General features: G+C 44.0%; 1 protein-coding gene across 6 annotated transcripts in view; it reads left to right on the plus strand.

Moving 5' to 3' along the window:
* Positions 1–11,230: 11,230 nt before the first annotated feature.
* NBEA (neurobeachin) overlaps positions 11,231–12,613 on the plus strand; it is a 1,002,985-nt gene continuing 1,001,602 nt past the window's right edge. For 4 of the 6 annotated variants that reach the window (XM_036298874.1, XM_036298876.1, XM_036298877.1 and 1 more), the window contains exon 1: positions 11,231–12,001. In XM_036298874.1, the coding sequence (XP_036154767.1) occupies positions 11,711–12,001 (291 nt within the window). In that variant the 5' untranslated portion in view covers positions 11,231–11,710. The remainder of the gene's footprint in view (positions 12,002–12,613) is intronic. The other 2 variants (XM_036298879.1, XM_036298878.1) reach the window with 1 other exon arrangement.

Genomic DNA, 12,613 nt, shown 5'->3' on the forward strand with positions numbered 1-12,613 from the left:
TTAACCTTTGCCATTTTAGTTAAGATGTGTCTTGGTGAGGACCTCTTTGGATTTATCTTGTTTGGGACTCTGCACTTCCTGGACTTCTGTGTCCTTTTTCCTCACTAGGGTTGGGAAAGTTTTCAGGCATTATTTCTTCAAATAGGTTCTCAATCCCTTGCTCTAGCTCTTCTTCTTCTGGTACCCCTATGATGCCAATGTTGTTACATTTCATGTTGTCCAAGAGGTCTCTTAAGCTAATCTCATTTTTTTAAAAAAATTTTTTCTGCTTTGATTGGGTATTTTATGCCACTTTGTCTTCCAAATCACTGACTTGATCCTCTGCTTCATCTAACCTATTATTTATTCTTGTTGGTATAGTCTTCATTTTAAATATTATATTCTTTATTTCTGGCTGGATCAAGGAGGCTGTGCCCCTGAGTCCCATAGGATACCTGCTACATAAGGCCAACCTATTAAGACTGGGAGACATAGCAGATATACCTAATACACAAAACAGCCAAAATAAGGAGATAAAGAAACATGCCGCAAATATCTTACTCTGATATTGTCTGAAGCTTGCCACTGTGTGTGTTGGTTCTGCGGTCTCTTGGGAAGGTCAACTTCAGACACTGCCTGTGCCTGGTCCTGGGCAACCTGTTTGGAACTACAAAGGGATCTATAGTTTGTGGCTGTCTCTGCTGAGCCTGTGTGTGTGTGTGGAATGCATCAAATTACACACCAAGTCTCACTTCTACCAACACAAAGTTCAGGGGAAGGTCAGCAAAAGGCCCAAGGCACTCTAAAATCCATATCTGTTTGTGTCTGCCTGTCACTGTCTGTTAGACTCAGCCACTGAAAGATCCTCTGGATGTACTCGGGTTGCGTCAGGTAGGTTTTCAGTGAGTCACAAGGTAGGTGTAAATATTGTTTGCCTGACTGATACATATTCAAACTCAGTTCCAGTGCTGAATCTGAGGCCACCTTGAGAAAAAGTCCCAGGGTATACCAAGGCTGGCTACTATCTGCCACATGCCCACAGACCTTTGTCTTCGCGTGGGGTCTCAGGAAGTTGTCAGGGGGAGGTCAGCAGTGTTTATCAGGCCCAAAGAGAACAAGATTTTGCCTTGGGAAGGGTGGATTCTGTACCTGTCAGTCGCATGTGTGCGAGAAGATATGCCTTGTCCTAGAGCCACACAACTCAGTCTGTCCTGCTGGGAAACAGGGAGTTGGGAGGATGAGGCTATTGCATTCCCCCAGGCTGATGCCATATGGAGGGATATGCTCAACCCAAGAAAGATGTCGTCTGTGGGCAATGTGGCAGATGGACTGAGCACAGGGACACTGCCAGCTGTCCCTCAGCTCTTTGTCCAGAGCCATACAACTGAGTCTTTCCTCCCACAGCTTGAGTCTGCTCTGAGCTGCCCTCCCTCTGGTGGAGCCTAGGGTGAATGGCTATGAACTAGTTTTGTGTGCTGGGCCTTTAAGAGGGTACCTGAATTTCTAGGCGATTCTTGTCTTTCCCTGGTGAACAAAATCCCTGCTGATTTTTTAAAATTTTTTTATTGATTTTAGAGAGAGAGGAAGGGAGAGAGAGAGAAGATAGAAACATGGATGAGAAAGAAACATTGATCGGCTGCCTCCTGCCTGTCCCCTACTGGGGATTGAGCCCACAAACCAGGCATGTGCCCTGACCAGGAATTGAACCAAGACCTCCTGGTTCTTGTGTTGATGCTCAACCACAGAGCCATACCAGCCAGGCAATCCCTGCTGATCTGATTTTCACAGCCAGATATTATGTGGGTTCCTCTTCCTGGCTTTGGTCCTCTAGGCTGGGGAGCCCCATGAGGTGGAGACCCCACACTCCTCAGAAGAGCCTTTGCAACTGAGTTATCACTCTAGAACCTCAGCCACAGCATATGGCTGCAGGGCCAGCCTGTCTTGCATCTCTGCCCTTCCTACCAGTCTCCATGTGGCTTCTTCTGTAAATCCTTGGTTATAAGACTATGTTCAGCTAGTCTTCAGTTGGTTATTCAAGTTGATTATTTTATATTTAAGTTATGATTCCAGTTTTGTCTGGGAGGTGAGTGTAGCTTCCATCTACAAAGCCGCTATCTTGGATCTCCTGATATCAGTATTTCTGATTATGGAAAGAACTTCTGGAAGCTCTATGAATGCAGTCCTTTTAGGTTTTTTTTATGGAGGTTTCTTTATGTAGGCATGGCTAATTAATTCACTGTCCTTTTGTGATTTTTCATCAGGCATTTTTTGTGGACAGGAAAAATATTAAACACCTTATGTATATTAGTTTCCTAGGGGACCTGGTTGGGGATTGAACCTGAAACCCAGGCACGTGCCCTTGATGGGGAATCAAGCCAGTGACCCTTTGGTGCACAGTCCAATGCTCTAATAATTTAGCAACATTGGCAGGGCTATTTTGTGTCAGTGTTTTATGTTTAGGAGAGAAAAAGGTAGAAGTAATAGTAATTGGAGAAAACTGAAGTTTGAGTTTGGTAAAGAAATTGTAAATATGTACCAAGCTAGTCTAAATGATTTCAAGTCCCAAAAGCAGGACAAATTCTATCTATTGATCCTGAAAGAATTTGAAAACTAGATTACTAAACAACTTTCAGTGGTCTTTGAGGAGACATAGAGAAGTGGAAATGCCAAAGGATTAAAAAGCCAAAGGGATGAGGAGATAATTCTCAAAAACTCATAGTATATAATTTAATATTACCTCTAGGTGAGATTAGAAAACATATCATTCATTAGAAAAAGGAAGCAGTAAATCATGTTATCAGATTAAACATACTATCTTATTTGTGATATAGTTATTGGAAAAAGGTCATAATTCGCATCTCTATTTTTACTTTAATTTTGCTCAGATACAGAGACAGTGTCTCCAGACTCCAACGAAGTAGTTGTTAAGGTCCCTTATGACATCCAATTAGACAAGGTAGTTGTTAGCATAAGATTGTAACAGTTGAAGGATTATACCAAACAGGTGCTCATAAACAATTTAAATTAGTGGTTTTCAAACTTTTTTACTATGATTTGCAGTAAGAAATACATTTCATATCATTATCTGGTAAGCATACATGTTCAGATGTATGTTTGTTTATGTGTATGTCTATTTACAATAATGGGTGCACTTCCATTCTATGTTTTTCTATTCTATTTCATTTACAAAACTGCTGGTTACAACCCACTAAGTCTATTTCATGACTCACTAATGGGTTTCGACTCACAGTTTGAAAAATGTGAATTGATTTCTATCAGAATGTTTTTAGTGACTACAAAGCTGTTTTTATCCTGTTCAATTAAATATTTGAATGAAGACAGAAGAAATGTTTTTAAATTTGCATAGAGGAATCAGGTCATTTTTTTTGTATGAAATTATTAACAGTTTAAAATTAAATAGAAAATTAGAGTCTTAACAGGTCCTTGAGGTGATTCTGAAGCACAGTGAAGTTTTACCACCGTCACTGAGGACTTGGGGGATAAGAAGGAAGGACAGGATAGCAGTGAGGTTCACTTCAAAGTGAAAATACATCTCAAGAAACTCAAAGAATCATACTGCCACAGACAGAGAGTTCCAATGGATTCACTCAGGTTACTCTTTGAAGGTCAGAGAATAGCTGATAATCATACTAAAAAACAAAACAAAACTGGGAATGGAGGAAGAAGATGTGATTGAAGTTTATCAGGAATAAACAAGATCATTAAAAGGGTTATTCTTATTTTCCCTCAGTCCTTTTTTATTTTTAAAAATAGTTCTTTTGTAATGTAGTGTTCAAAATGGAATTGAAAACTGCCCCTCCCCCATCTCTTTAAAACACCTGGTAATGTGATTTTTAGTGCTCATCATTCATTATTGTTTGTTTCCATTGTGCTGATTTTTGGTGATCAAACTTCAGACCCCTTCATATTGCCCTCTCCTTTTGAAATAGTACGTTTGTGCACAGGGAGACCACCTTTTCCAAGACTGAATTTTCAGGCTTGTGATAAATAAGGTGGACCAATGCAAGTCTGCACAATGAATTTCTAACTGGCCCAGAAGTTCTAGCATGTGATTGCTTCACTCCTAGATTATCACTTTCAGTGGGAGATGGAAGTTTTTTAGAAAATGGAACTGTGGAAAAATGATCTTTCCTCAATTTGAAGCCACTTTTTTTAAAACATTTATTTTTTTCTCACAGTTCTAGGAGCTGGGAAGTCCAAGATCAAGGCACTGGCAGATCTGGTGTCTGGTGAGAACCTGTTTCCTAGTTTGCATATGGCCATCTTTTCACTGTGTCCTCACCTGACAGAGAGGAAAGGGAGCTCTCTCTGGTTTCTTCCTCCTTCCTCCTCCCTCCTTCCTCCTTCTCCTCCTCCTCCTCCTCCTTCTTCTTCTATATATTTTATTGATTTTTTTACAGAGGGGAAGGGAGAGGGATAGAGAGTCAGAAACATAGATGAGAGAGAAACATCATTCAGCTGCCTCCTGCACACTCCCCACTGGGGACGTGCCCACAGCCAAGGTACATGCCCTTGACCGGAATCAAACCTGGAACCCTTCAGTCGGCAAGCTGACGCTCTATCCACCAAGCCAAACCAGTAAGGCAAAGCCACTTTTAAAATATGAAGGTCTGGACCAAAAGAAGAGGAATATCAAGTTGGAGTCAAGATGATAGATAAGGTGAGAGTAAAGACTAAGTCCAAAGATGGCTTCACTGAAGAGAAAGCATTTTAAGAGTAAAGAAAAATCTTGTCAGAAGATCCCAGAAAAGGTCTAAATTTAATGAGTAGTTAATAAAGTTATTCATGCAGAATTGTGTACAATAAAACACAGATATTTTTTATTTTATTTGTGCTTTTTGGACTGGGATATGGGTTTTAAATGGACATTATCTGTACCAGCTTCATTAAAATAAACAAAATATTTGTAAAAATTGTACTAATGTTTATTCTATTTCTTATTGTACAGAAAGAAAAAGAAAATGGCTTAAACAAGATTTTCTTGCACAATACTGGAAATTATAGTACAAATAAATTTTTTCTTCAGTACTGTACAGTGATGATGATCATGACTTTGGTGGACTGGAAGTTACTGAGGTGCCTTCTCAATTAAGGATTTCATTAAGGCCACAATACTTTTTACTCAGTGTTCTGTGTTTTGTTTTGTTTTTTAAATGTGGTATTTCTCTATGGTGCATATTTATGACAGTTACCCAATCATGTTGAATAAATGGGCATGCCAAAAATTTAAAATAGAAAATTTGAAAAGTAAATTAGATTTAAGTATATATGTACATTTCTGCACTTTATATCTCAAAATCTGTGTTTAAAACCAATATTGCAGATATGCTGCTGCTTCAGAGCAGCATGTTTAGAAACAAAATAAAACATTAACAACAGAACAAAATCTTTGGTGTTTCAGTTGATAAAAAAACTTTAACATGAGCGGGGGAAAGGGACCAAATTTTTTTGAGAACCTACTATATGCCAAACATAAATCATTACTGTGATATTGTTGAAAAACCATGACCCTAAGCAAAGCAAACCAAACTGATTTGATTTGGGTTACATTAACAGGAGCTATAATTCCAAAGGATGAAAGTTTCCCTCTTTTTTTACTGGTCTGAACCTACTTAGAATTTGGAGTACTCTGTTCAGATTAAGTTTAGAGGACAGTGAGAAACCTGCTTTTTAGATAACACGTGAAGGAAATAGGAATATTTAGTCTGGAGAATTGCTGTTTTCATTCATTAATTTTTGAACACGTTTATTAAATATAAATTACAAGCTGGGCATGGTAGGTGCTGAAAATACAAAAATAACTACAAGATTGTCTTTTCCAATAGTCAAAGAAGGAAAACATTATTTATTTATTGACAATTGCTACTGTATTAATTACCTTAAATGTGTTAGCTCCTTTCATCCCTTAACCCTGTGAATCTCTAGTTTGGGTTGGGTAAACTAAGACGTTGAAGAGAAATCCTTTGGCCCAGAGTCCACACCAGTAAGTGGGTGGTAGAACTGGGATTCAAACCCAAGTTCCAGTAAATTTGAGCATGTATTCTCAACCACTATATAATATTGTCTTTTGAAACTCAGATTCATGGGCTTCTTTGAAGAATTGACCTGTGGAAGTATGGGTATGCATCTATTAAAGCAAACATGTATACAAAATTAATATTCACCACACAACATATATATATATATATATATATATATATATATATATATATATATATATATTTTAATACAAAGACTTAAAATGAACATTTTAGGTAGCTTCTATTATTATACACCTATCTTTTATTTCAAAATATTGTTAACACAAATGCTAAGCTAATTGTACATTTGCAGGGAAACAGGCTTTGTAGGCTAAAAGGAAACAGACCTGCTGTCTTTTTCTAATCTTAATGTTTGGAGATAGTATTGAAAACATATAACTGCAATTATAAAGACTTGCATGTGGTTACAAATTGGTCTTCCATGTGTTTATAGGTCATTCAACACATTGTGCCTGTGTACTAAGGGTAGAAGGACACATATAATGTGTACTGGCTTCTGGGTTGAAATTGTTTCATCATTAAATTTTCACTGCTGTTAGTGAATGAGGAGACTGAGCTCAATAATTTGAGTAGACTGCATGGGTAATAAGTAGTGAGTGTGATTCCAAAGCTTATGTACTTTCCACAGTACCACATTACCTGCAAGGAGCTGACAATGTACTGGATAATTTGTTTAAATTGGTAAACTCTTTGAAATATCTTTGATGTTGAATTAAACCCCAGTTGTTTGCATGGAAAATAATACAATAATCTTTTTATTTGTTTTGTTTTGTTTTTTTTTAAATATTTTATTGATTTTTTACAGAGAGGAAGGGAGAAGGATAGAGAGTTAGAAACATCGATGAGAGAGAAAGATTGATCAGCTGCCTCCTGCACACCTCCCACTGGGGATTGCCTGCAACCCAGGTACATGACCTTCATTGGAATCAAACCTGGGACCCTTGAGTCCGTAGGCCGATGCCCTATCCACTGAGCCAAACCAGTTAGGGCTACAATAATCTTATCTAATAAAGAGGGAATATACAAATTGACCATCTTGCCGTAAATGGTTAAGATGGCTGCGCCCACAGAGGAGGCCGAGCTCCTGTAAAGAGCCTTAATGAGCAATCATCAGGGACCTGAGGCTGCGTGGTGCTGGGCCAGGGCAGGGGACCTGAGGCTGTGCCCCATGCCCGGTTGGGCTTGACAGAGGACCTCAGGCTGTTCCCCCCGCCCCAGTGCCAGGCTGGGGGACCTCAGGCAGTGCCCCCTGCCCCGGTGCCAGGCTGGGGGCCCTCAGGCTGTGCCCCCTGCCCGGCAGGGCTTGAAGGGGGACCTCAGTCCGTGTACCCTGCCTGGTGGAGCTTGATGGGAGACCTCAGGCTGCTCCCCTTGCCTGGTTGGGCTTGATGGGGGACCTCAGGCCACACGCCCCACTCCAGCACTGGGCCAGGGGACCTGAGGCCATGCCCCCCGCCCGGTGGGGTTTGACAGGGGACATCAAGGCATGTCCCCTGCCCCGGCCCAGGCCGGGGGACCTCAGACTGTGCACCCTGCCTCAGACTTGGGGACCTGAGGCTGCGCCCCCCAACCTGGTGGGGCTTGAGAGGGGTGGGGCCGGCTGGGTCTGGGTCTCGCGCGATTTTGAGACACACGTGGGTGGGCGGGGACTTGACTCTGGTACCCGTGGCATGTCCCAGACTCTGACAGGAGGAAGATTTTCATATACATTTTACTAATTTTCTTTCATCTCTGACACTTCTATTATAGAGAGAGGGCAAATAGCAATATTAAAATATTTCCTCTAATTAATTCCCTTTTAATGTGCATGGATTTCATGCACCATGTCACTAGTCTATATAATAAAAGCCTAAGTGACCATTATGGCAGAACGACCAGAATGACCAATTGCTATGATGCACGCTGACCAACAGGGGGTAGGCGCTCAATGCAGGAGCTGCCCCCTGGTGGTCAGTGCGCTCCCACAGGGGGAATGCCACTCAGTCAGAAGCCAGGCTCACAGTTGCAGAACATAACAGCGGTGGCAGGAGCCTGTCCCGTGGCAGCGCTAAGGAGCAGCGAGCATGCAGGTGGTAAGGAGTGAGGGCTCCCATACTGCAAGAGGGCGCAGGCCGGGCTGAGGGACTCCCCAGTGCATGAATTTTGTGCACCGGGCCTCTAGTTAATAAATAATTTTACATAATAAAAGCCTAATATGCTAAGTGTCCAGTTGTCTGTTCAACCAATCAAAGCGTAATATGCTAATGATATGCTAGGGCCTCTCAACCACTTGCTAAGAATTGCACTGACCACCAGGGAACAGATGCTCTGACTGGTAGGTTAACTTGCTGCTGGGGTCTGGCCAATCAGGACTGAGCGAGATGGGCTGGGCATGCCCTTGAGCCCTCTCGTGGTCTCTCCCGGGCTGGCCAACCTCCCATCCCCTTCTTGGCCTTGTGGGGTCCTTAAGCCTGGCCTGTGCCCCCTTGAGGGATGTCGGAGAGCTGGTTTCAGCCCAATCCCGCAGGCTAGGCCGAGAGAGCCCACTGGTGCACGAATTCGTGCACTGGGCCTCTAGTAATCTATAATAATAAAAGGGCAATATGCTAATTAGACCAGACGTCATTCTGGACGTCCTTCCTGATAAAGCTGGGGCTGGAGGGAAGCCAGCCTGATCCCGGGTACCTGTGAGCAGCCCGAGGGAAGCTAGCCTGGGTCCCGGGTGCCGGAGGGAAGCTGGTGCTGGCAGCCAGGGGGAGCAAGACCTATTCTTGCATGAATTTTCATGCATTGGGCTTCTAGTACAAGAATAATCTTTGTCTCATGTACTCAAAACTGTAAATCTACTTTTGCCCCACCCTTAATATGCCCAGTGGAGTGACAAAAGTTAGTGTGATGACCTTTTAGTATAGATTTACATATTTAAGATAGATGTCATTTTACATTTGCAAATGAAAATAGCACTGGTAAAAGTAGAAGATACACATTTGGGACACACAAGTGCTGTAGTTGGATACACACATTACAAGAGTTTTCAATTATATAGCATATCTAAGTCACACTATTAATCCTTTGAGGTCGTTTGTCTACTCTCAGCCACCAAAGCTTTTTTACCGTTCCGGTCGTATGTCTGCTCTCAGCCACCACAGCAAGGAACCGTACGAATCTTAACTCTATTCATTCATGTATCAGTTCATAATTTCTCTGAAAGCTCTTAAGTGTCTAAGCGACCTTGTCACGAACCAAAACATTGCCCCGACAAATCGGAGATATCGAAACTCAATATAAACAAACGCGGTCGTTCCACACTCACCATGCAAAACACCGTGGCAAGTCAGTCGCTTTTTGAGAGTGAAGAAATCGACAAGCTTCGGAGATACTTCACAGAATTTCAAATAAAGCTTTACAAAGTACGTTTAACTGTAATTAGGTATTCTTGCTTGTTAAGATATTTCAAAATAATACTCCAAAATGGCAAAAAGAAAGTTACCGAAAGAAGTGTACTGCGAATCTGAAAGTAACGATGAAGAGTTTTATTTTGGCACCTTGAATACTGACTCTGATGTAGAAAGTGATAACGTTTGTAGTGATTCTACTAGTAGTGACGTAGTTCCAAAAAAGAATTAATAAATCTTGTTTATCCTTCATAATCTTGCATGTTATGTATCACTGCTCTTTCAATGGAAATTAATTCCAACCAGTACGACACCCATGTCCAAGTTTAATACGACCGCAAAGGGTTAAAAATTTTTGGTTTTGTAAATTTTCCACACATTTCCATTTTCCAAATATTTTATTCTAGCATTTTAAAATTTAATTGGTATTTAACTTTAATGATGTGCCAATTGCCACTTCTTTCATAAATTTTTGCTTAACTATTTCAGTAACTCAAACTCTACAGTGCAAATTTAAACACACACACACACACACACACACACACACACCCTAAGCACTGGTTTTGAGGAACTTTGTTATATACGATATATACCAATTTAGAATTTTGCCATATTCCAATATACTGGGAATTAACTTGACTAGCTAGTCCAATATAATATATGCAATAACAAAAAAAATTATGATAGATTTGTATATTGACAATTAAAATGATTTCAACATTCCTCAAGATATCTAATATTTCTAGCAGCTTTTAATATATTGAAAAGGGCATACCTCATGAAATATTAAAGTAAATTACATCATTTTGAGGAAGAAAATGACAATCATACCTATTTAGTTTTAATTAAATACTAGAGCAAGATTACTTGTACATTTTAATTTTTTAACTAAAAGTATTTTTTTGCTTCTTTTCTTGTGAAGGCAGAGAATTATACTTTTATCACAGACCAAGATTGGCAGTGAGAATTACCTATATTTTTAGGTAATTTCGAAATTCTCTGAAGGGTACATGCCTGAGAAAACGGGAGGCATCATCATTAACTGGTATCATACCTGAGGATCCTTAGGGATTTTTAAAATAAGGGATTTGTAGCTTCCACCATATTACCCCACAGTGTGACATGGTGCATCCTTTTTAGGCTGGGAGGTAAGTTCAAGAGCTGTTTGTTGTTCAAGCTCCATCCAGAGCAAATCACTGTTTGACAAGTTCTAATTTAAGTTGTGCCTGTGTGCAGGTGTCAGCCTCTTTCATAGCTGAAAGAAAAGACCCATTACATTTCATCTGTATCCTTCCCGCAACAACACAGGATCATTCCCCACAGTGGCTTTGCCAGCCACCTTTTCTTTGGGATATTCCAGGGGGGGCAGGCTGGCAGGGCTGCGAGGAAGGGCGCAGAGGGGCAGAAATAGGTCGTCTGGCACTCCCCTACCTTACGAGGCACGTGGTACTGCCAGTAGCAGCTGCTGGATGCGACTCTGAATATGAAGATGATGAACCTCCCAGCAAGAGGATAGAGGGAAGGAGGTGGCAGCGAAGGGAAACCCACACTCACTGTGTCCTTCCCCGTAGGGAGAATTCACCTCAAGGGAAAAGCTACAAGGAAGCCACCACCCGCCCCGCCTCTGCCAGCTGGCTCCAGGGTCTGGCAGCCGTCCCTAAGCACCTGGTCACCAGCCTCTCCATTCAGGGCGGCTGGGGGAGGGACCTGAGGTGTCGGGATGGGTGGGTGGGAAGACGAGGAGGGCTAGGCCAAAGAGGGGCTGCACCGCGGCTCCGCCCCTCGGAGGCGCTGCGCAGGCGCAGTGGCCCTACCGCAGGCAGGGGGCGGCAACATGGCGGAGTGAGCGGCGGCCCTGGGGCTTCACAACAACAGTGGCGCTAGTAGTAGCGGCAGTAGCCTTGTCCGTAGCGGCGGCCACAGCCAGGGCTTCAGCACCGGCCAGCGCCGTGGCCAGCAGCGCGCTCAGGGCTTTCCGGAGCGGCGGCAGCATCTCCGCGAGGCGCGGCCGGGCCGGGGAGGCCGGGAGGGGGAGAGAGAGGAGGCAGCGGCGGCGGCGGCACAGCTGCTGTCCGGCAGCGGTTAGCTGCGCGGCCCCCGCCAGGAATATAAGCCTGAGCGTAACTCACCGCCTCGGCCGGCAGGGCTGAGGCGCAGGCGGGGAGCGAGCCCGGTGCCGCGGCGCTGGTGGATGCTGGGGCTCCGAGGCGACGGCCGGGGGGCGGGGGACGAGGCAGGTATAACGGTACCGGCGAAGGCAGCGCCTCTGCTCTTCCCTTCTCAGGAGTCGGGCATATGGCGAGCGAGAAGCCAGGCCCGGGGGGGCTCGAGCCTCAGCCCGTAGGGCTCATCGCCGTCGGGGCCGGAGGCGGAGGCGGCGGGGGCGGCAGCGGCAGCGGCAGCGGGGGCAGCGGGATGGGGGAAGCGAGGGGGGCGTCCGCCTCCGGCGCGGTGGTGCTGCCCGCGGGGATGATTAACCCTTCGGTGCCGATCCGCAACATCCGGATGAAATTCGCAGTGTTGATTGGACTCATACAGGTCGGAGAGGTCAGCAACAGGGACATCGTGGAGACCGTGCTCAATCTGGTAAGGGAAAAAGCGTGCTGCCTGCCTCCCAGCCCCCATAGCCTTCGTGCACCCCAGGGTCACTGCGCTGCGCATCCCTGCGAGCCACGATCATCCAGCCGGTGTTGCCGGCGGGTGACCTGCCAGCGCGTAGCCCTAGCCACGCCACTTCCCCGGTCTCCTCTGGTCCTCTCTTGCCACCTGAGCGCAGTGTCCAACTTAATGAATAGTAAATCATTCCTTGCCCTGCAGGTTTTGGGTCGACTTGAGACTTTATTTGCGGGAGAGGAGGCCTCCCTTTTTCTGGAGTTCTTTCTCTTACACTTAATTGTCCCCGGTGTCGCTCTGCGAGGATGAAAGCCTGGTCCCTGGAGTCTAAAATCCCCTGTGCTTCTGAAATGCGAGGAGCGCATTAGCTCGAACTTGAGCAGCTGGGTGTGATGTTTTCGAATGAGGAGGAAAATGATGCAGTTTTGCATCTTCTTTTAAATATATTCCGAAGCTATGATGTGATGGAGTGTTGTGGCTGTGTCCCCCGACCCCCATCTCTATTAAGGGTCCTCCGACCCCTTTCTTTCTTTGTAATGTTGTTCTGAATTTGTTCACCTCCATAATCGCGCGCGCGCGCGCGCG

This window comes from Myotis myotis, unplaced genomic scaffold (assembly GCF_014108235.1).
Source record: "Myotis myotis isolate mMyoMyo1 unplaced genomic scaffold, mMyoMyo1.p scaffold_m19_p_3, whole genome shotgun sequence".
NCBI lineage: Eukaryota > Metazoa > Chordata > Mammalia > Chiroptera > Vespertilionidae > Myotis > Myotis myotis.